At 42.5% G+C, this 23,514-nt stretch overlaps 1 protein-coding gene across 7 annotated transcripts in view; it reads left to right on the top strand.

The window, feature by feature from the left end:
• Positions 1 to 582: 582 nt before the first annotated feature.
• mrtfab (myocardin related transcription factor Ab) overlaps positions 583 to 23,514 on the top strand; it is a 37,945-nt gene continuing 15,013 nt past the window's right edge. For 3 of the 7 annotated variants that reach the window (XM_042397428.1, XM_042397430.1, XM_042397429.1), the window contains exons 1-2: positions 15,179 to 15,856; positions 21,896 to 21,961. In XM_042397428.1, coding sequence (XP_042253362.1) covers positions 15,721 to 15,856; positions 21,896 to 21,961 — 202 coding nt within the window. In that variant the 5' untranslated portion in view covers positions 15,179 to 15,720. Of the gene's footprint in view, positions 766 to 15,177; positions 15,857 to 21,895; positions 21,962 to 23,514 lie in introns of those variants that run through there. The other 4 variants (XM_042397433.1, XM_042397432.1, XM_042397427.1 and 1 more) reach the window with 2 other exon arrangements.

The raw sequence follows: 23,514 nt of genomic DNA, 5'->3' as shown, positions 1-23,514 counted from the left end.
CTCTTTCCCCAGTTGTTTATATGTGTGAGGGAGACAGAACGACAGAAAAAGACAAATAGAGTAAAAGGCAGACGGAGAGGAAAAGAGAAGTGCTCAGTGGCCTGGGACTAGCTTTTTGACTTGTTGCCTGTAAAAGTGCCTTGGGTACCATTTCTTTTTATTTTTTATTACATGGCTTTGTTGAATACTCTACAAACTCCATTGAAGATGATCTGATGTCTTCATTTTCTGAAAACAGCACACAAGTTCACATAGCAGCACTTTCTTTATTCACACTTAGTCATACCTCGCAGATAGATGAAAAAATGGTGATGGTTGATTTTGTGTATTTTTAATCAAATGAACTTGAAGTCACACAATGAGGCAAAAACTGTTCTAGGATATAAACATGAGGGATCTGTCCAATTTATAGTGGCGAATCCCTCATGTCATGTAAAATCTAGAATGCATGTGCGGTTTTATACTTTGAGCAGAGAACCAGCGAAAATAACATCTTTTAAATTAAGAAAAGTTGTCTTTTATATCTTATTTAATCTTTTCATGAGACATTAAACTTTTAATTTCATATTTTTGCCGCAGGTCTCTCCGTCACCCTGGCAACGCTACACCCACAGAAAGGGGAGGGGCCGAGTCTTGGCAGTATGGAAGTCAGCGGGGCGCCGGGCACGGCCCCGAGCCCGCAGAGCGAGGCAGTGACTACTGAGCTTCAGGAGCTGTCCCTTCAACCCGCTCCCAACCTGCTGCCTCTACAGGAGCGCAAGAATGGTGAGACAGTGAAGCATACACGCTTTTTTTGTTCTGTCAACGGCCTGTACTTCGCTCTCACATTTTTTGCTGTTTTGTTCTGGATGGATTGGTCAGAGAAGCCGTCGCACATTGAGTAATTCAGCAAACACATAGATAATACGTGCGAGCTGTTAATGCAGCTGTTTACGTCACAAGCGTCTGTGTAATAAATTATTACCGACCTGGTAACTTCCCAGAGTTGTAAAATCCTCCCTTAAAGTAATATAAACAACTGTACATGGTTTTTCTTGGCTGTGGGAACAGTTGTTTTTTTTTTTTTTTTTTGTCTGAGCTGCTGGGTGAATGTTCAGGAAACAGTGGCCCATCGCTCAACAGACATTGTAGGCCAATGCTCTTGCTTCCAGCCAAAGTGAATATTTTGGCTTAGCACTACTCATCCTTCACAGAGGTGGCCTATTTCCAATATAAATTTCTCCCAGCTAAAAACGTGTGCACGGAGAACATGTTACATAAGTCGGGGCTAAGTAGAAAGTGGAAGAAACACTTCTCTGCGAGGCAGAAGTTAAATGTCAGATGTGTCTATACATCTTGTTCATTTGTCAGTGTAGTGGAGTGAAGTACCTCACCACAGAGGGTGTACAGAGGCGAGAGAGACGCTGTGGGGATTAAGGTGCTCATGTGAAATTGTGTGTGTGTGTGTGTGTGTGTCTATGTACAAGACTGTGCAGTGAAGTCATTAGAAAGAAGGGAGTAAAGAAGCTGCTGGATCTAATTGGCTTGCTCCACTGTGCCGACCTCCTGTTACAGTAGATTAGAGTGCGGGCCTCTGGCAGTGCACACCATGGTTGTCCCCTGATTCAGACTGTCGATTTAAGACTCTGTAGGCCTTTTGCTTTAGCTGGAGTTCCCTTAAAGCTCTTGACTCTTAGAGAGTTTGACTCACTCTGTGCAGTGAGATATGTAACAGTTTCCTCTGGTTTGAATCATAATGGAAAAGTTGATTTTTCTGCATTAATGTATTTGGTTTGTGTAGATTCAAACTGCCAAACTACAAGTGAAACAGAGCTTTTAAATGAAATTCATTTTTCAGACTGAAAGGTCAAATATGAACTGATTCTGCCTTTTCAAATGTGTGAATTTGTCACTTTTCTTTCTTTTTTTTCCTCTCTTTTATATCAACGTATGCCTTTTGTATAGGCCTATAGCCTACTATGTAAAACACTTTGGATTGCCTTGCTATTGAAAGGTGCTATACAAATAAACTAAAAGTGAAAACCTCAAAGATATTTCATTTACAAGACAAGGCCAGTCAGACAATTGTACGACATCACCCTAAGTTCTTGGGAACTGCAATGGGATTTTTTCCACTATTTTCTGACATTTAACAGGCAGAACAATTAAGCTCTATAATTGTCAGATTAATCAACAATTAAAATAGTCATTATTTGCAGCCCTAGGCAGCAGTTCAGATTGCAGTTATTGTGGTCAATGGTTCATGTTATTACGCTGGGATTTCCAAGAACCAGCAGCTGCAGGCTGGCACGTGACAATATCTGTCTTATACCCATAAAACACGCTTCAAGGTTGTTTCCTGTCACCACATCTAAAGCCCCTTTCACACATGCAGTCTATTCCTGAAATGTTCAGGAACATTTCCTGCATGGGGTCACGTGTGAATGGGAGCAAGGATGGAAGTTCAGGGAAATCTGTACCACCAATTTCCCATCTCAAGACCTAGTAACGTTTCAGGGAAAATGCAAGTACAGCTGTGTTGTGAATGAAAGTAGTAACATTGCAGGGAAAAGCACGTAAAGGGTTACGACTCAATGTGTGGGTGACATACTGCGATATGGGTGGTGCTTGGTTTTGGCCCATCTGTTGTCAACATGGCGGCTGCGTCACAAACTTTCTCATATTACGGCTAAACAGTAGACTAAAATATGTTTCTGGAAACATATGAGGCAATGCAGTAACGTCATCTTTATTCATATTTGATCGGGACTGCCTTTGAAAGTTTGATCTGAGTTTTGTGAGTTTCGCCCTCGTCTTCTGTCGAGTTTCATGGCGGTTGGCATCCATAAGTGTTGCATTACCGCCATCTGCTGGACTGTCCCTCGCTCCATCTATTCCAGCTTTGCCGTGGCACGTGTGAAAAGGCGCAAGACGGAAATGTTCCTGAATGTTGTAGCTGCATGTGTGAACAGCGAGTCACTAGCAGTGCCTGAAAGGTTATCCCAGTAATTTACCAGGAACTATGTGTGACTGAGGCTTAAAATCCAAAGGATCAAGACTTGGAAATTACAGTTGGCTCGGTGCATCTATTAAATCCCACATGAGATCAGATAGCATCTTTCTCACCTGACCAAGTTCTACTAAACCACTCTAAACATGTGTGGTGGGAATGCACCCTCAGTTTTGATAAAGTTAAATCAAAATCAAGACGTACAATTGCCTGCACAGAAAATTAGGTGCACTTTGGCATGTGCAATTAATGTCTTCAATCTAACAAAGATTTGTAATGTTTCTGCAACCAAGTCATACACAATCAGTTAGATAAGCAGATATATCAGAGTATTGTTCAGCCCTGGAACAGTGTAACACACATACACACACCTTGCCATATCAGAAGAGTCAGCCACATTGGCCATTGTTCCGAGCTGGGCGTTGGCGGCCCGGTTTGCTCGAGAAAGTTGGTTGACCCGCTGTTGATTTGTCATGAGAGGAAGGTTAGGCTGGGTTTGATTAGTAAATGATTTACCACCTCAGAGAATAATGCACAATAACTCATTTATTACAATTCTCGGGTGGAAAAAATATGTTGAAGCATGGAACAGCCTGATTAAACCATTGAGTGCAATGGAGATAATAAGAGATAATCAGAGGAAACTTTATGTAACACAAGCAATATTTCAAGCAATGTTTACATCATGTAAGAAATGTTTAAGAATTGTCCTGTGACAAGTAGTCACAAGACCATGTTTACCTCACAGAAACATACAAAGACACACACTTTCACACACAGCCTCAGGCCACCACTCCCAAATTTAAACAACCCCTGCTCTTGTTGGCCTATTCTTTACACTTCATTCTGCTAGCCAGAAGCAGACATGTTGCTGCAGGAACTCCTGCAAGCTATTCTAGCATGGAGATGCTTTCAGAGCACTGGAGACATGCATTGCATGTGACTGCATGTGCATTTCTATATGCATGGACTAGTGGCAGTGAAACAGAATGGAATGCCCACATAGTAACACTTATCAGACCCTCATATCTTCTACCAGGTTATGCAATCTGTTTATTGCACAAGGTTCCTTCCTCTGTAATGGACGAGCACAGGAAGATTTATTGTTTAACGCATGTGTGTGTATATATAGAGAGCGGTGACATGTTTTGCAGGATGAGGATCAGAGACAGATGTTGAGGTCGTGAGACAGATGTTTAGGTTGTGCGCGCTAGTGCACGAGTGTGTGTGTGTGTGTGTGTTTGTGAGTGTGAGAGATTCAACTCCGGTTCAGGACAGTAAACAAAGCTGGTTACGCTCTGATAAAGTGATTGAGATCATTCAAAAGTTTGAAGTGAAGAAGCTAGTTTGAGCGTGGAAGTGTGGGCTGCAGCAGCAGCAGCGGCAGAAGAAGGAGGAAGGGGAATAAAAGAGGAGGGGGAGGTCATGTCTGAAATGGCAGTATTGCATAACTATTCAGTGAGGGAACAGAAGGAAAGCGAGGGAAAATGGAAAGCAAGAAAGGAGGGGGTGTGTTACTTGTTCTGGAGGAGGTGAGGCTTGGCACCAGCTCGTTTTTGTTCTTTTCCAATTTTTTACTTCCAAACTGGCTGAGAGAGTGCAGAAGAGTGGCAGTAAGTTTTTGTATTTTTTTTTAAAAGCGCTCCAAAAAAAAAAAAAAAAAAGTACGGGCGCACAAAGGGGGAAAAAAAAGGTGTTGCCATGGGGAGACTGGAGCCCATGGGTGGACCTTGTTGATATCCAAGGAGCAATAAGGGACAGAGACACAGACCTACACACACGCCCTCTCAGTCGGGGCGTGCACACACTTGTAGACAGACAGTCCAGAGAAAGGGAATGTGAGGTGTACTGCAACTTGTGGAGTAGCAGCTGCCGGTGAGAGGAAAAAAAAACGTGTGTTTTTTTAATGTGGCTTTTCTGTGGCTGGACTTCTCTTCAACCTTCTACCGCTGTTGTTTCCTCACACTATTCACTCTGCTTGTGTCGGGAGTATGAACTGCTAATCTTGCCGGGAGGGTGAAGCTTCCCCTCAGCATGGTACAGAGGGATATGACTATCCATTCAGGTAATGCCAATTTCTGTCTACTGCTTTCTGGTGTTTTGTTTGTCTTCAGATAACAATGACAATGATTGAAAGTCATGTGTTAAGTCTGTCTCAAGTTGTATTTGTTGACTACAGGTGTGGTGAGAGAGCTTGCAGTGTGTTGACAGTGCAGTCTTAAGTGTTGGTGTTTATATGGGAATGCCTACACTGCATCCACAGCTGTAAAAATGTACTAACTTTCACATTTTTTTTCCGTGGACACATATCATTACTGTCAACCAAAGCTGTTAGTATTAATGGTTGGAAACTGATCGTTTTTATCAATTTTTTTTGGAAGCTTACATAACAAGGCAGGACTGTAGATATTAACCACAGCAACAAAGAAAAAACTCAATTAAAAGATGTGTTCAAATTAGCCAATGATGTAAAGCCTGCATGCTGTCATTTACTACTTTGACTCAGAGGGTTTCTGGTATAAAAGGAGCAGGCAGGGCTGTGAGGCCAGGTTTATGGGGACGCTCCTGAGTCGAAAGGTGTGGTTGATGTATTGGGGCTCTTCTCAGAAAAATGACCATCCCCTCCCTCCACGCCTCCGTCTCACTGCCAGCAACTTTCAAATGTCCAGCCAAGCTACTACCTCAGAGGACTGACTTACAGGCCAGGGACCAGGGTCCAGACAGGGCTGGAGAAGTTATGTGAGGAACAACAGACAACACAGGGGCTGGAGCCGGGGTGGAAAAAGTAGGTTAGAGGCGTCACAGACTCTGCTCCAGATTTCACTGGAGATGACCAATTCAGTCAGAACAGATTGTTCCAGATCATGGCACGGACTACGTCTGCTAGTGTTTAAGACTGGTATTTTAAATGATATATGCGATGAGACAGTGTTTTCTCTGTGCCCGCACTGTCTTAAAGAAGCTTACACAGCGATTTTCTAGCATGTCTCACTGTGGTCTGAGAGTCTGCAGGCTTTTTGCTCCATCTGGTTTAACTGATTAATACACCAGCAATGCAGTGGCACACAGGCAAGTTAAAATCCAGACTTCAGTGTTTTCAGAGACAGGGAGTCCTTCTTCTGACCATTATACTTTCTTGTCACAGAAGAAGAAGCTATCTGCACTATTGGGACTAGGATAAGGGTGTTAGTCTTTGAAACAAGATAAAACCCAGGAGTTACAGCTTTGTTGCCATCCGGAGTTCAGGATTTAAGAGAAATTAAAGCATGACTTGGATACCTTTCTTCAAAAACAGAAAGAGCAGGGATACAGACTGTGCTGCTAAATGTTGGGGGAGAGGAGCAGGGTAGTCGAAATTCCATCAGTGAGGTTCTCTTTTTGGCCGACTACATCATCCAGACTTGTAAACAAAGAGAGATACAGATCACGTCTCTATTCCTCCCCACCCTCTCATAATGACAATAGATGGGCCGTAGCCTACACTCTGATGTTGTGCCATTAGCGCAAGGCAACGGTAGGGGAAACACTGGGGTAGCTAGATATGTTGCTTGGCTGAGGTTAGCCTAGCCCAGCAGTGATTCAGGGAGGCTGTGGGTACTGTTATGTAACAGATTGGGAGGCTGCCAGCAGCAGAGGCCTCATAGCACTCTGTCAGGCTGAGAGTAGGAGGAGGGAGAGAAGAATTAGATAGATAGACTGATAGATAGCAAGAAAGAGGAGGAATAAGCGTGGAGAGAATGAAGAAATGTAATATGAGAGGAGACGGGATTGAAAAATAAGGCTGTAAAAAAAGGATTGGAGAAGTGGAAACGGGGGGAAAGAAAGAAAGAAGGAAGGAAGGAGGGGCTGTGTTTCAATCTGATCCAAACACACAGCTGCAGCAAACACAGTCCAGCTGCATGTCTCCTCGCCTCTCTGCCACTGACTGTGTACTAGCATTAGATAATCTAGATATTCCCAAGAAAGTCAAAAACATTAAAAAAAAAAGTGTCCAATTAAAAAGGAATGAAAATGGACTGGAACACAAAAACAAAAGAGATCACTTAACATTTTTTTAAAATTACAGCAGCATGTTTTCTTGGTAACTCGCACATTTCCTTGTAAGAATTATAAAGTGTATTTAGTGAATGCCTGCATGTTGGAGCAAATTAAACTGCAGGAGAAATCTTACCTTTCCAGTAACATAATGAAACTGGCTGAATCTAAACAACAGGAGAGCAAACGTCGTAGTTTGTCATCAATGTAAACAGCTTTTAGTCTGATAAACATACAGGCAGGATCATATTTATGCAACTGAGACAAGTTTTGCGAAAATGCTTAAATCTTAAATGTGTCCAGCACACCACGCACACACCCACTGATTGTGCATGACTCACCAGTACATACACACACACACACAAACACACACACTCTCCGCAACTCGTGTCACTGTTGAGACCTGGACCTGGACCTGGACGTGCACTTACAGGCTTTGGTAGCCTTCCATTTCCCCAGTGTGGCCTGACAGCGCGGTATTTCAACAAGCACTAACACACTCACATCTTTGATTTGTGATCCAGTAAATTCCTGTTAGATAATGAGAAGAGAGAGAGAGAGAGAGAGCATAGCTAAACAGCCTCGCTCACATCTGTAGCCTCCAGCTAAAGAAAAGCGCTTTATCAGCTAAGCACACTCACACTGATTCGTAGCTCTGCTCGGTGATTGCACACCCACAGGTACAAGCCCACTCATGTAGCTTGAGAAATCTTTTTAAACACACACACACACACACACACACACACACACACACACGTATCTTATAACATGCGCTTCAATCTGAAAACATGCAGCATGGAGCAGCTGAGCATGCAAACACACATTTCCCAGCAAATGTGTATATATATATATATATATATATATATATATATATATATATATATATATACACAAACAACAAGCTATTATATAAATACACACACTCTCACACACTTATATCATATTACATACAGCTTTGTATACTGACATTTATAAATGTCCCTATGTTGTGGTGTGTGGTTCGGACACAGCTGGAACTACACACTCAAATACACACGTTTTTAATCAGTGTTGTGTGTAGAAAAACCTGATAATTAATGTGGCATGTTGTAATCGAAATGGGCTTAGTATTAATGAGATTAATGAGAATCACAGCAATAGTCTTGTATTGCATTATATGGCAAGCCATAGTCATTTTAAAATGAGCTTTACCCAACATTATCCACTACAAACCCTCTACTTTTCAAATATGTGAGTTTGGGTTTCAGAGGTGTACTTACACACACACACACACACACACACACACACACACACACACACACACAGTTACAGGTACAAACCTGCTGCTGCGGGACATATATGCTCGAGTCGGTTTAGTTTGCTCCTTGTCGACAACTCAATTAGCTGTGGTTTTTTTGAAGAACAGAGCAGCCATTAGCCTGTGACAAATGGGACTAGGTGTGGTCTAATTAATGCTGGCTGATGAACGTAGCACACGTCACCGTTAACTGACGGGACTCTTGTTGTTTAATTCTGGTGACTCAGACGATGAGCCATGCGCCAAAGAAAATTCAAGAGTTGATGACGACACGAGATGAAATCAATGTTTTTCAAGGCGTTTGTTATCTGGGCTGTATATGAAACACAAGGAGTCACTGATATTTTATGATGTGACAAGGCCACAAGTACAATAAAGTCAAATATTAAGCTAATTTAACAACATGCCGAGTCTTAGCGTTTGAATAAACACTTTGAAAGTTTGCTGATAACAGTAGACGGCATCAACAGCGTCACCAGACTCCAGAGATTCCAGGGAAAGCTCAGAGGGCTCGTCTCCTGTCTCACCAGTCTGTTACTCCCTCACCGCCAGCACATGGCCACCAGTGTTCCCACTCTCAGACCACACTAAAGAACACAGCTGTTTCTGCTTGTATTAAAAATACTCATGATCATTTCAGACTTGTCACGGCCACTCGATTGCCTCTGCCTTTGTTTTCACATTCTCGTACTCTCTCTCTCTCTCTCTCTGAAGGATTTTTTACGGCGGTGGAGAACAATTCAACTTTCAAGTCGTGTCTTTTATGTGGTTATTGTTTGGGCTGTTTGTCAGTTGGAGACGTTATCAGTAAGACGCATCAGAAAGTGAAAGATTTTTTTTTTATCAGCAATAAACCAGATCTGCAAACACCACAGACGACAAACTACCTTCCTGGAATCAGAGATAAGTAACAAAGGTGGGCACAATAACTTGAAAACATTAAGCTGGCCTGACCTCATTTTTGAATCAATTTTTTTGTAAATAGAGAAGGAAGCAACACTTTTCTCCCCCCCCTTATGAAATTCTGTTCCATGTACACGTCATTTAGCGTCAGCAGCTCACTTAAACACTCGACATTAAAGGTCGGTGTCTAATAAAAACCCTGTCATTTTGGTGGGTGAAGCAAATTAACAGCCAGGCTTTTATTAGATGTTATATGCAATAAGAGAATGAAGAAGGGGAGGGGAAGGCAGGAAGAAGAGGCCTATAAAACACCCCAACCTGAAGGAAAACACTGGGCAAGAACACACACACATACACTATCAGAGAGAATTTCTCAAACCCAGGCCAAAAAAACAGACACTCTCTGTCAGACACTCACATGCTGCACACATGCTCTCACCCTCACTTCAACCCCCGTGCGATTGTTGTCTTTATTTCTCTTTTCTCTCTGTCGTGCTAATTGGCTCCGGCCGCTCGTCTTCCCTGCCAGTCTGCCCAGCAGTCCGTTGTTTTTTAGGAGCGAAATGCAAACCAGTCGTGAAAGAGAAAAGAAAGCTGTGTTTCCTCTGTAAGTAGGGCAGGAGGTTAGGGGGTTCGTTACAATAAAAATCATTTTCAGATGTGCAGGTTATGTAAGAGTCTGTGACAAAGCCGTCATCACTGGTCAGGGAACACCCTTCTCTGGGTTCTGGTACTCTGTTTTTCCCTCTTTCCAGCTTTTCTGGTTTACAGTGAAGGTTCATGTTACCAGATGTTAACAGCTGCCAACTGGCTTCTGCCTTTTATTTTTCATTCAGCACTTGTGCTTTTATAGATGCCTCTCTCTCTCTCTCTCCTTCAACAGTACACAATTAGACCTCAGTTGGACTACTTTTTATTGACAAGACGTGACAAGGTGAAGAGTGCTGCTGCAGGCTGGTCAACAGAGAAGCTTTGAGTGTTTAAGAGACGTTCAGAGAGCACTTAGACCCACAACAAACTTTTTTACCAGCATTCAGAAGGCTTTAATTTCCCACAGTGCTAATGGTACAGCTGGTCATGATGTGCTTGTTATATCAACCTTAAATTTCCCCTTACTTAGCTTTAAAGTAAAAGTTGACTATTTGGTTGTGTGCGCCTCCAGATTTGTTTGCCTTTGTACAATCCCCCCCCCCCCCCGCCCCTTAAGTAATCTGTTCATTGCAAAACAGACCTCTGTCTTTCAAGCTATTCTTTAACTCTGACAGCTGAAAAGAGAATAAGACTTCATTCCTTTTGAGAATGAAACTCAAGTGCAGCATTAGGTCAGCAAGGGATTATTTGTCCGATATCCCGAAAAGACTGGTATGATTGTTTCATGTGTAAACACATGAAGAGTTGGCTTACGAGCTTCTGGCAGTCACTTCCTTCCTGTGCAAACACAGTAGAGTAAATGATTAAGTGCAGCTTCGCTATAGTCCCCCCCGTTTACATTAGGGTTTCGTGCCAGATTCCACATCCTTTCTTCATGATTACACACATGGCTACCATGCTACCATGCAGCTCCCAGTCTCCTCAGTGTGAGCATCTTGTTTCTGACATCATTAACCAGACTCCTCAGGCTGTGTTTTTTTTTTTTTTTTCACAGTTCAAAAATATCAGTGGATCAACACTAAGAAATCCCCAGCTCGATGTCAGTGTTGAGTCAAAGCCAAATGCAAACAGTGCTGGTAAATTCCACAGCAGACCGGGTGGGGTGGGAGGGTGGACGGGGGGTGGGGGGGATGAGGGGGGGGGCACCAGGAAGTAAAAGGAAAAAACACCTTCTGTTTTCCTTGCTGGAATGTTAATGGCCGGTGTGACCTGCAGTACACTGACGTTCGGCCCGCTTGGTTTCTTGGCAGGTCAGGTTTGCCGCATCTGTTTTTTTGTTGTTTTTTTTGTACTTGTTGGTAAACTTACTTGTGACTTGAAGATCACCAGTATGAAATGCAGAAAAACTTGATAATACAAATGGAAGAGTACAAGTGGGTATTGTGAGAATCTGTTATCTGTGTTTCAGTGCAGTGAACAACACCATACCATTCCTGACTCCTTAGTTTGGGGAATAGAAATATCTTATTTTTCCATAAAAAAATATGGAAAATAGATCAGCGTTAAACAAGGAACTCTGCCTAAAAAAACAGCTTAATGTCCAAAAAGTTAGAAAGGAAAATAAATATCTGATCAAACAACAAATGAAAACATGCCTAAGAATCAGCCAAGCATTCACTGCCAACTTTCGAAATTTGGCACTCTGCGGCGATTAGTGCAAAAAGGATTGCGGTTTGATAGCCCAGCCCTAGTGAAAAGACTTCTCCCTTTCTTTTTAAAAAGATGTTATCAAAGTGCACATACAGTAGGAGAGCTTCTTATTTATCTGTCTTCTTCAGTAGTGCGACTCACAGTAGAAGACACCACTAGAGAATCCTTCGTAATAGACCGGTCACATATGAATTAACTTTGAATCTGTGAATCACATTCAAAAACTTCCTTTAGTGACTTGATTGATATTAGATAGCTGCTTCTATCTATCTTCTTGAGGAGGAGGACTCAATGGGTGTTCATAGAGCATGCAGAAATTTAATAGAATGTCTTTTTGCACAAGACGTGTGCACTGACAATGACAACACACAGCAGTTGTTATAACGTGTTGTTATTGACAAGCTGCCAGAACAAATCAAAGAAGTTGAAGCTGCCGGCAATCGCTGACTTGGCCTCGTCATATGGAATCAGTTGTGTAATTATTTATGTGAAATCCATATTCAAAGTCACTGCACCAGTATGAGAGTAGAAGTTATACACTGATGTGTAAAATGGACAGAGTGTCCTTTATAGCCAACAGGAAAACAAGACCCTGTCCCGTTCATGGACAGAAATGTCTCCGTCAGACTGTTTGGTTTCTGAGAATGTTGCCTCCAGGCTGTAAATGCGCTTCACCTGAACCAGGCCTGCCCGGTCTAGTTTGTTAGTGGTGATTAGATGATTGGATGAGGTTTTTTTCGGAAACTACTACTTGCTTGCGGGAAGGTTAATGGAATGCGGTGGGGTAATTGTTTTGGGGCTGGTCATGACCTAAGGACATAACGCTCTGTGTCCCGAGCAGGTCACGATGTCTCACTATCAGAGTACAAAAGTTCAAACATTAGTTGAAGCTGCAGTCAGTTTATCTTCTTCATTTCAACCCGTTTTTAAGGGTAACAAAGCATCATGTCATGTTGTGTTTTTAAAAGCGGTCGGCTACAGAATAGTGGTGTTGATGTTTGGGATGCCTCAGCAAAGTAGTGGACATTCTCATCCAGTATTTCTATAACCTCCTAAATTATTGTGTAGTATGTTTTGATTGTGAAGAAATGACAATGCATGAGGAGACAATGTCATTTCATTTTAATCCTTAACTGTACAGTGGTGGCAGCTTTTTATTCGGGGCTAGTCTAGATTTTTTTTTTAGTTTTTTCACCTTTACTGAAGTCCTTGAATTGAATTTTTAAGGTATGTCTATCTTGATTTAATTTTTCTGTATTGCATGTGTGTTTGCCGTCTACTTTTCTGAGAAGAATTGGGTTTGAATTGATTTCTTCCAAATCAAGCTCAGTACTAAAATCCAGTATGTTTACATGCCATTTCAGAGGAAAACAACAATTTCAGGTCTCCGTGCTCCCAGTGGTCTGGGTTATACTGACTGACTGGAAGCTGTGGGGGGGTTTTCTATTCATTTACACATCCACAGGAAACCTCTGAGTCATTATTTTAGCAAGAACTCCATACAGTAATTATATCCTGTCTGCTTGCACAAAAAGAAGTGTTTTCCTTTTTTTTTTTTCATTCCCAGAAACGTTTTTCAGCGAAGGATAAAGAAAGCTCCAGATAAGGATGTCCAAGGCCAAATAGCTTCAGTGGAATGTTCAACTGAATCCACAACTATGACAGCTAATTTCTCTTGCTAAAGGCTAAAATCACTACCCAGTGTAATAGTAGTGACTAGTCTTCAAACAGTATGCAAAAACGTCCCATAGCGGTAGTGCTGCTATACATTTGAAACATTGGCATCCTTCCCGGCAATCAGGCCTGCTATAATTAATAATTGTCTCGATGCCTTTTTTTATCTGTTAAACTGTCAGTAAATTAAATCAATAATTCATACGTAATCTACTAGTTTCTTATCTCTGTAGTCTGTACATAAACTTCTTAGCCGGGTACGGTTTTGTTATCAGAAACGACATAGCTTTTCTTCCCACACACCGGGGCCATTGAGCTCTAAAACCATAAAAACTCTACAGTCAAGATAATAATGACAGTCATCACACCACACCCGTTTTATATGTTACAATTAAGCTGTGAATTGTCATCTACGCATGATGTCATTATCGCTGTGGGAATTATGGCCCTTTTGTGTTCTGTGATACAGAAACAGAGTCTGTGGGGAAAAATCCAGTGGAGATGTAAACACACAGAAGCTCCCCCGGAATTAGAAGAAAACCGACATTAAACCCGCTGAAGGATTTTTGAATTTGGAGCCGTTGAAGATGAAAATAAACCAACGTTTCTGGTGCGCCGCGTGTGACTTTATGACGCGGGGCGTGTGTGTCACTGAGATCAGCTCAACCCACACAGCAACATCCTAATCCCAGTATGTGTTGTCATCTGTGTGTTTCCTGCCCAGACTGTGAATCATGCCAGCAGGTGGACTTTAATCATACACTCATAACAGACAGTTATTGTAGACAGCAGCCACCGTTTGTTCAAGGTGTCGTCTGACTTTTCTGTGGTCGCGTCTGTGTCACCTGTATGAGAGAGGCGGACTGTACTGAGCAGCCATGTTGTCACACAGCGTGCTGAGTTTTCATATCGGATGTTTGGCCATTGTTTTATTAATAGGCCGACTCCTCTCTGTGCTGTGTATATATATATATATATATATATATATATATACAGTGAAATGGAAGGTATGAAAGTAATGTATCTCCCCTTGTGTCATGCCTCATGAAAAATTGATTTAGTCCGAGAAAATGGGGCTTAAAGTTTGCATGTGTGTGCCTCAAAGTAACCTTACCCTGTGAGTGCACAGGTGATACCAAGCTGAATATAGCCCCCTTATGGCCAGCTGGCCCTGCTATTTAAAACAGAGAAGGGGGGGAGGGGGAGGGGGATGGGGAGGGGGGGCTGCGGCCAGCGACGGCGTTTACCATCAGCATTCTGCAGGAGCCAGAGAGAGTTTGGTGGTGGGACTGGACTGCAAAAGAGTTTTTTTTTTTGTTGATGGGATTACGGTGCGTCAGCTTTAAATCCCTGTATGAGTGCACTGCCTTTCCTCAAGGGCAGTCTGTGTAAAAAATAAATAAATAAATAAAACAACAAAAAAAAAACATTTCAGGATCACAGTGGTGATTGGGTATCAATCAGTCCCTCTAAAAGTCATGGCTTGTGATTCGTGCCGGGATCAGATTAAGCTAGAGCATCCTTGACAAAGGTCGATAACGCAGGATGAGGTCATAACTGAAAACAGTAACTGCCGTTTCTACTTGTTCAGTAAACTGTTTATAGATTGACTGAGTCACCGTTTTTTGAGAGCGAGGCTGTGTAGCAGGAGTTGTTCCGACAGCGTTAAAGAACTGATTGTCTCATTGATGTCGCTGTGATTTTGGTCTATAGGTTGTGTTTGTGTTTAACAGGGTGGAGGTCTGCATGTGGCAGCCCCCCTCAGCCTGTAACAGTGAATGAATGGCAACAGCTGAGCAGGAGAACTTTATCGGCAACACTCCCTGCTTGTGTGTGTGTGTGTGTGTGTGTGTGTGTGTGTGTGTGTGTGTGTGTGTGTGTGTGTGTGTGTGTGTGTGTGTGTGTGTGTGTGTCTGCGAGATTCAGGAGGAGCTGCAACCAGAGCAGTCTCACTGGGCACTCTCCGCTGAGCTCACTGCTGTCCTCTCTTCCTCCGCCACTGGCCTCTTTTCAGCTCACTCCCTCGGCTCTCTTGCGCTTTTTCATCCACGACTCGCCCTGTGGATTTCTTCCTCCCCTCCCGTCTCTCCGGGAAACCTTCGCAGAGCAACGCTGTCGTGACTCGCCGGCTGCCACTGCAAAGGAAAGGAGAGAGTAGGAGGAAGTAGAGAAAGCGAGAGAAGCTGAGACAGACCAATCGATTATCCTGATACAGAGGAGAGAGAGGTATTGGGAGAGGAGAGGAGAGGCAGTAGCGGCGTTTTTTTTTTTCCTAGTCGTCTTTGTTTTAAAAGGAGATTATCTTCGACTTGTATGGGAGTCTTCTACAACATTTGATTCGCGTCCTTCCGTTGGAAAGAGAGGACAGCTAACTGAAGGGACAGCTGGTGCAGTTTTGACACATCGAGGACTCTTCCTCCCTCCCCTCTTGAGCCAAAACAGCCAACATTTGGTATTTGGGAGGAGGACCACTTTTGAATGAGAAGTTCAATGTTTACCATCTAATTGATCTCCATTCTGAATGATAATGCTGGACACCAACCATTGCCTGTCCTTTGAACCCTCCCCCGGGGGCTCTCCTCCAATGGGAGAAGACATGGAGAAGGCAGGACTGAAGATGGATCATGACAGACTTGTCTATCACAGCCTGAAAGAAGGTGGGCGATCCGGAGCTACACACAGTCAGTAGAGACACAAGATATCTGATATGATTTGTGTTTGTGTGCCTCAGTCTACAGCTTCATAACAGTACTTTATGGCTTCGTATGAATAATTAATTGGGCTCTGCTAAAAATAAGCGATTTTGTTTCATTTTAAAGACGGAAGGAAGTGGATGGTCTCTCTAATAAACCCTTTCAACAGAGTAAACATGACCACTATGTTATATTAAGGAAGTGCGGGGGACTACAGCCTATGATGCTGAAGTCACATAGCATGTTGCCGTAATATTAAAGGAGCCCTGTGGAGTTTCCCTGCAACTAAACAAATTAATGTTTACTCACCAGAATGCATCGTGTGTGTCCTTGAGGCTGGCTGAACATGTTGAATGCATTTCCCTCTTCATAAAAACTCTTCCAAAGCCCATTTTTGGAAAATGTTAAAAAAAAAAAAATCTTCCCTGACTTTTCTGGCACATTACTGCCTGTCTTGGTGCATTTCTGCCCCCCCTTTAGATCAGCCAAATAGTGTAAAACCATCAGCAGGACTGTGTATGGTGTCACCCTGCATGCTCATGTGCATGCACAATAACAAACAAAGCTGGGAGCCACACATCAAAACATTGCTCTATAGCGCTGCTAGTGGTCAAAAACTCCATATGTTACCTTTAAGTTATGACCCAACTGGAGCCACCAGCAAATATTTAATATTTATAAAATGACATTTTCAGCCTGGAAGTAGCTGATTTTATCTTTTCAAGAGTCTTTAGATCTTGATGTTATTTGTACATTTCAGAAAAAAACAAAGGAAAATCTGCCAATTATTTTCTTGATTAATCGATTCATTGTTTGGTCTATAAAGTTAGTTTCCCAGAGCTCGAGATGACGTCCTCAAATGTCGTCTTCTGTACCAAAAACATTCAGTTCACAGTGATATCAAAACAGAATAATAATTCTCTAACTCAAGAAGCAAACGTTCGACTTTTTTGGTGCCGATGGTTGCCGATTCATTTTCCGTCCGTCGACTAAATGTTTCAGATCTAAAACAAATACTGTCCATATCCACAAAAATGGTAAAAAACAAGGCAGCCAACAATGACATGAGATCAGAAACTGGGGATACAGCCCAAAATATCAGTTTTGAGTGAGTAGAACAGTAAAGTAAGCTTTAGTTTGTTTATTACCGTCATTACAGGCATTACAGGCAAGGGTTAGTCATAGATTACTGACTACAGACGAAAGATGAAGCTGTCAGTTGAAATATATTATTCCAGATCTGCTTTTGGCTAACAACAGACTTTTGCTAAATCCTTCAAAGGAGGCATGTCTCGAATCTGAAAGAAAGCGTGAGTGACAAGAACCGCTCGAAGCTTTAAAAATCTTGACTCCTGTTCCTTGAACTTTAAGATGATTAGTATTCATCACACCTCTTCTTGTTGTCATCTGGCTTTCAGCACAGTGCGGCAGTGCGAAGGCAGCGGGAGTGATTCCAAGGTGCGAATGGCAGTAACCTTGCATTGTTCGTGCCCTCTAGCCTCTTTCCATTTCCACTCATGTGAAACATTTGCTGCGGTCAGTTGCTGCATTTATCTCTCTGTTCAACAGATGCAATCGAACTGCGCTACTGTGCGCAAATGATGAGCTCATATAGGAGAGCATCAACAGGCTTTCCAAATTTCCAACGTCAATGCCAAGTGTAACCTTTTGTTGAGAGCGTCTGTGAGACTCATGCTGGGGAGGGGAGGGGGGTAATTATTTGTATGTGGCAGTACTAGCTCGTCTGGTTCCGTCTTCATTTGCCGACTTTCTCACCCTGTGTGAGCACGGAGCGTTCAGCCTTCATGTGTGTCGCTATAGTCGGTGTGTGTGTGTGTGTGTAGGCTTAGCAGTGCCAGGTGTGGGGGAGTCTTTTGGGACAGTGACGGCACTCAGACATGTTTAATCAGATCTAACGACACATGAGCGGAGCAGGATTAGCCCAGTTGGCCGCCAAGATCTTGGCAAAACCTCACCGACCTCTTCCTTCTTCCTATCCGACGCCTCTCTAACCCTAAACCTAACCCTTCGGATCCCTCTCCCCCCCGCTAATTTTACTTTTTCAAAGGTCTTCTGTAGAAGTTGACTATCATGTATGTGACCTTTCTGTCAGTGCGCGCACACAGAATCCCCTAACTAAAGGTTTTTACTGTAGTAGCTCATGATTTATAGCTGTGAGACGGCTGTGTTTAACTACTGAGCTCATCTGAGAGGATTACTTCATCGTTATTTGATCATCAGACACTTTATCAGTTGCAGTTGAGACATCAATGATTATTTATGTTATTTATTTATTAGGTTAGAAATATCAATGGCATGTTGGTCAATGATTTACTTGAAGATATTCAAATCATTTTAAGATGTAGGCTCACACACACCCAAATCTTTAAATTAAGAATTTAAGATGTGAAAAGAGGATTTTCTTTCTGAAACTGAAACTGTGTTTTGCTGCCTTTCTCTAGCTTTATATTATCTGTGACTTTCGGTGTGACTTTCTCGGGCCAGCAGGTTGGTGCAGAGGTTAGAGACGGCATCCTGTTACCAAAAGATCACTGGCTTGATTGATTAAGTAGTGTGGTTCGCTATTGTTCCCTCCGCTTCATCTAAAAGCTGTAAATGTAGGCGTCTCTGCCGTCTTTGTGCCTCTCTCCCTCCGTGCTCTCTCGCTCTAACTTTTTTATGACTGCGGAGGCCAGTTTTGGCTGTGGCCTAGTATCCCAATAAAACATGCCCTGCCTTTTTATCCTTTTCTTAAATTAACCCGAAATGGCCCTCAAACCTGATTTAATCCCTCATCTCCGTAACATGAAGGCATTCAGCTTTTCACAGTTTGCAAATATAAGCATCAACACTGACTATGTGTACATACACACCAGGTTACAGTGAGAAATCAGGGAACGTGTTTACACGCACTGCAATAACCTGTTTACTGTAAAATACAAGATAACTCGCAGCTTGTCGGTAATCAGATTCTTCCCAAAACCTTTACTATACTCAGTATTTCTCTATGAGTGTGCATGTTTGTGGATTTTATAAATAGTTTACCGTACAGCTCGGAAAACTGACTTGAATGTATTTCTGTTTCAGTTTTAGTCTGACTATTGAATTAATTATTTGATTGCAGTGATCTTTCCTTTTAATCTGACGCATTGTTGCCACGGCGGTACTTTTCCTGCCTGAAGCCTTTAACCTGCGCACGTAACATTCCCTGTACAAACACAGTTACACACATATATATATATATATATATGGTCAAGATATTTGTTTCATCCAGCAGAAGTCGAACTCTGTTAACCTGGTTTCTCTTTATCCTTAACCTCTATTAAGGAAATGCTTAAAAAGAAATGCATAAAGTTCATGTAAACGCATTACTGATACTAAAACTCTCACTCACACTTCTGAGAAAAACGCAGAATTAATTATTCCTGGCCTCCATATTTGTTTTTCATTCGGTTATTCAATGATTTAGTTTTTCTCCTATGAAACATGATTCATATCTGCTTCCCCACATCAGCCCACAGTTTAACACCAATGCTGCTTTTCACACTTTTCAAACGATCACCAGCAAATTTGAGGTGTCATCGTGAGACGTCTGCAGCAATCTATTTCAAACCAGCGACAAAGAGGTTTTAACGACGGCTGACACATTGTCCTTTTAAGTTGAGTTCTATACTAAATTCTTTACTGACTTTGTTGATAAAAGGGTGATAAAGGCCATTACAAGGCACCGTGACCACTGAACTAAACAGCCAACGCTCGGACTTCCAGTTGACTTAGTGCCAGAGATGAGGGATAAAGAGAGGAATGAGAAAGAGAGAGTACTACAAAGAATAACTTAGTTAACTGGAGTGTGTGTGTGTGTGTGTGTGTGTGTGTGTGTGTGTGTGTGTGTGTGTGTGTGTGTGTGTGTGTGTGTGTGTGTGTGTGTGTGTGTGTGTGTGTGGAGAACGAGGAGGGAGCAGGGAGATGTGAGGCTGTGATAGAGGGAAAGTGTAAGATTCTCTCTCCCAGAATAAACCTCTTCCCTGGAAGAGCGGTGCGGCTTCTTATCCTGCACTCGGCCATGGCACGGTCAGTGTGTGTTTTTGTGTTTGTGTGTGTGTGTGTGTGTGTGCATGTTCAGGCAACACGTGAGTCTCCCCAAGTGTTTGGTGCTTAGGGAAAACGTATCTGTTAGCCGAGGCACGGGTGCAACATACACAGTACACGCACTGGCGTTGCTGTGTTTAGGTCTTTGTGTCTACACGGCCGAGTGTGAACTGACATGTTATTGCTTCCAGAGGGGAGTCTCTAGTGCTCGCCTGATCTCCCAAGACGCAGCGCATATACACGCTTGTGGATATAACAGAGGGGAGCTGGGATTGCCAGCTAGGATTTAGAGCCAAGGAATGACATTTAGTTGCACAGGCTCTGACATTAATTCATGGGACTCTCGGTGCTGCTGTCCAGGCCTGGATTGTTTGTCATAACAGAGCAGCAGCTACGCGGCGCAGCTAACCTGTTAGCTGGCCTGTCGAGCACCAATGATGTCACTTTTGTTAGTAGGAAGGAACAGGTGCTGCTTGTCCTCAAAGTAGCAGACACAACCCCGGCCAGAAATGCTTGGGAAGCCTCAGTGGTGTGTTCCACTTCATATACACACACACACACACACACTCACACACACACACACACACACACACACACACACACACACACATACACATACCCTTTTAGCAGGGACAGCTGGTACTTATAAAACAAGACTCTCAGCTGAGTTTAGCTGAGCTGTACGTCTGTTGGTGAAAATAGTATTTGGTGTAATAACATACTAGGTCCTTCCTCTGATTTTATCAATTTCTGTGAAGTATAAAAACAAGACAGACAGTAAATGTCTGCGACATCAGTTTTAAAATAAAAAAACAGGTCTTGCTAAGAAGCGAAGTGGAAGTAAAGCGCACTATCAGTTATGTATCTGTATTTATCTAAAAGCTGTCATACCACAAACAAGTGTCTGCAGTGACAAACCTGTGACACTGATGTGTTTATAGTCGTCGTGACTAACTAAAGGGTCCAGCTCACTTCCCTAAATTATCATTGTGTTGCAATGAAACCGATACCACAGCAAAGGCCATTGCACAATGATGAAATACAATGCACTCACTTGATCCCGAAGCTGCACAAATTGAATTTTTTATTCCTCTCCAATTCTTCATCTGGGTCTCACCAAGTTGTTAATGCATCATTAACTGATATCTAATATAGCATTCAGTTGTGATTATGGTGCAAGAATGAGGGCTAATAAGCTTTCAGCCAAAGGCAAGTTAGATTCTAAAAGATACAACAAGGCTCCACAGTTCATAACAGCTGAAACTTTGTATGTGCAGAAAGGTCAGACATGGTCCAGCTCCTTTTTGTCCCGCGTTGTGTTCCTTGACACTCTCCCTGCCAGCCTCTGTGTTATGTAACAAGTACTTCCTGTTTTGAGATGACGGCGCAATCAGCCCATATGCGCTTTTTTTTTTTTTTCTCCCTCATCTATCCTCATATCGATGCTGGTCTTTCTCAACTCCACATTCTTTTTTTTCTTTTTTTTTACTTCCTTTGTTGATTTGTGTCGTCTCCCTCATTTATTTTTTAATAAACTGTTTTTTTACACACATCTTCACACTGAAATTAAAAACAAAAAAAAAAAGTCTAGAAACAGGAAGTGTGTAGTACTAGTCTGCTCACGCCCTTCTTGTACCCGCCTCCACTGTAGCTTCAAAAAAAAAAGCACGGCAGAAAGGGGGAAATGGTGAGGATGAATTGAGTGCCAGAGAGTGCAGGTCCTCTTCATGCCAGTCCAAATGCATCTGGCTGCCCGTACAGGTTTATTTATCTAAATGTGGAGGATGGACTGCTGATCAGTGGACATAAAGAAACTATAAAGAGGCTGTAAAGCTCCATCGCTGCAGGGTTTTTTGTTTTTTTTTCTGTTCACCAGCCGGCACTGACTCTCTCTTCTCCTCTGTCTCCATGCAGTCCTCCAACTCAAACTCCAGCAGAGACGCACACGAGAGGAACTGGTCAGCCAAGGGATCATGCCACGTAAGTAATATATATACATGTACAGATGGTATTGTTGCTTCAACAGACAGCAGTGCACTTGATAATCTAATTCATTACACACCCACACACACACACACACACTATAGAGAAAGCTCAAGCTGATCCAGATTCACCTGAAGGTTTTTTTTACTTACAGGCACTTTATAGATGCAGACAACTAGAGCAGTGTTTCTGTGCCTTTGAGCCGAGGTCAAAGCGTTAACCCTTTCCTGACGCCGAAGCTTCAGACAGCACATCGGACCCTGATAGAGATTAATTAGATCATCACATAATCCTGAACTATACTGTATGTGTACGGTCGATTGATTCACATGCTAAACGGGCCTACACAATAACGTATCTGATTATCCACATCTGCTAACAGGATATGTGGCTAAATTGTATCCGTCTGTCTGTGTAGGATATTAAAATATGTTTACAAAGAACAAGAATCAGCCTCAGCTTTTTCCCTCCGTCGCTCTCTGAAAATGTCAGCTCTTATCTACATGTATTATCAGCATATGGGTGCATGTGTCATATTTAGTGGTGTCTTTGCACCACTTTGTGTTATCAAATAGGACAGCTTCCTCTTCTTCTGTATCTACTTCCTGTTTCAGACTTCCGCACTTAAAAGAGGCGGAGATACTTTTTTCTTTTTTTCCTCGTTAAGCACCCAGCGTTCAGCCTCATACAGGCTGTATGGTAGTTAATGTTTTTTGACCAAGTGACTGTAGAATAGAAGAAGATGTTCACAGTGAGGTAGGATATCTGACAAGGTGGATGTTAGGCCTCATTCAGGCTTGATGTCAGTACATTCTCAGCAGTTTTTAACTCACACTCTGCTTGTACACCACCACTACTGTTGGCTGGTGTTAATATCTAAACCTGGATGAATTAGTTAGCATGTCTGTTCACTAAAAGGCACTTAATATTTCTAACCTGGCTAGGACACTTGCATAAATGGGTTAGGCATGAAAGAACGTACTAGAGTGGACACTCAGACTAATGGCTTGTTTTAGTGGGTGGCATGAAGTTTTACTTTCAGCCATTTAGTAGCTACCGTAAATTTGTCCTGCTTATGCAACAGGGCCTCATGCCAGGCAGTTAGCTGGACTGGGATCAGCATATACTGGTAGAATTAAATTAAATTAAATAGAACTGTCATGACACGGAGACAAAATAAAGCAGGGGTTTATAAGAGATCCATCAAAGATGGTATGTGCTGCCAGGGTGACGTCTTCCTGGAACACAGGATTTTACAAACAGCCCTTATTTTGACTGTTCCCAGGAGACTCTGCAAGGTAGAGCAAAGGCTGTTCAGCCGTCAAGCCCCCCTGTTGAATTATTGGGCCGTAAAGATCATATGAACTGCATGAGGAGCAACGAGAGGAGGGAGAGTGAAACAAATAGTAGGGTATTTTGGCTCATGAGGTGGCAAGTTAGCTGGAAGAGCAGTGAAGCGGTCGTGGTAAATTACCCATAGGAAGACTGCAGATGACTGTGACTTCTTGTCAACAACGGACGTAGAGAAAGCTGACCATGATGAGGGACCA

Source organism: Thunnus maccoyii, chromosome 20 (assembly GCF_910596095.1).
Source record: "Thunnus maccoyii chromosome 20, fThuMac1.1, whole genome shotgun sequence".
NCBI lineage: Eukaryota > Metazoa > Chordata > Actinopteri > Scombriformes > Scombridae > Thunnus > Thunnus maccoyii.
Note: the sequence above shows the minus strand (reverse complement) of the source record. Positions and strands in the feature narration are given on the sequence as shown.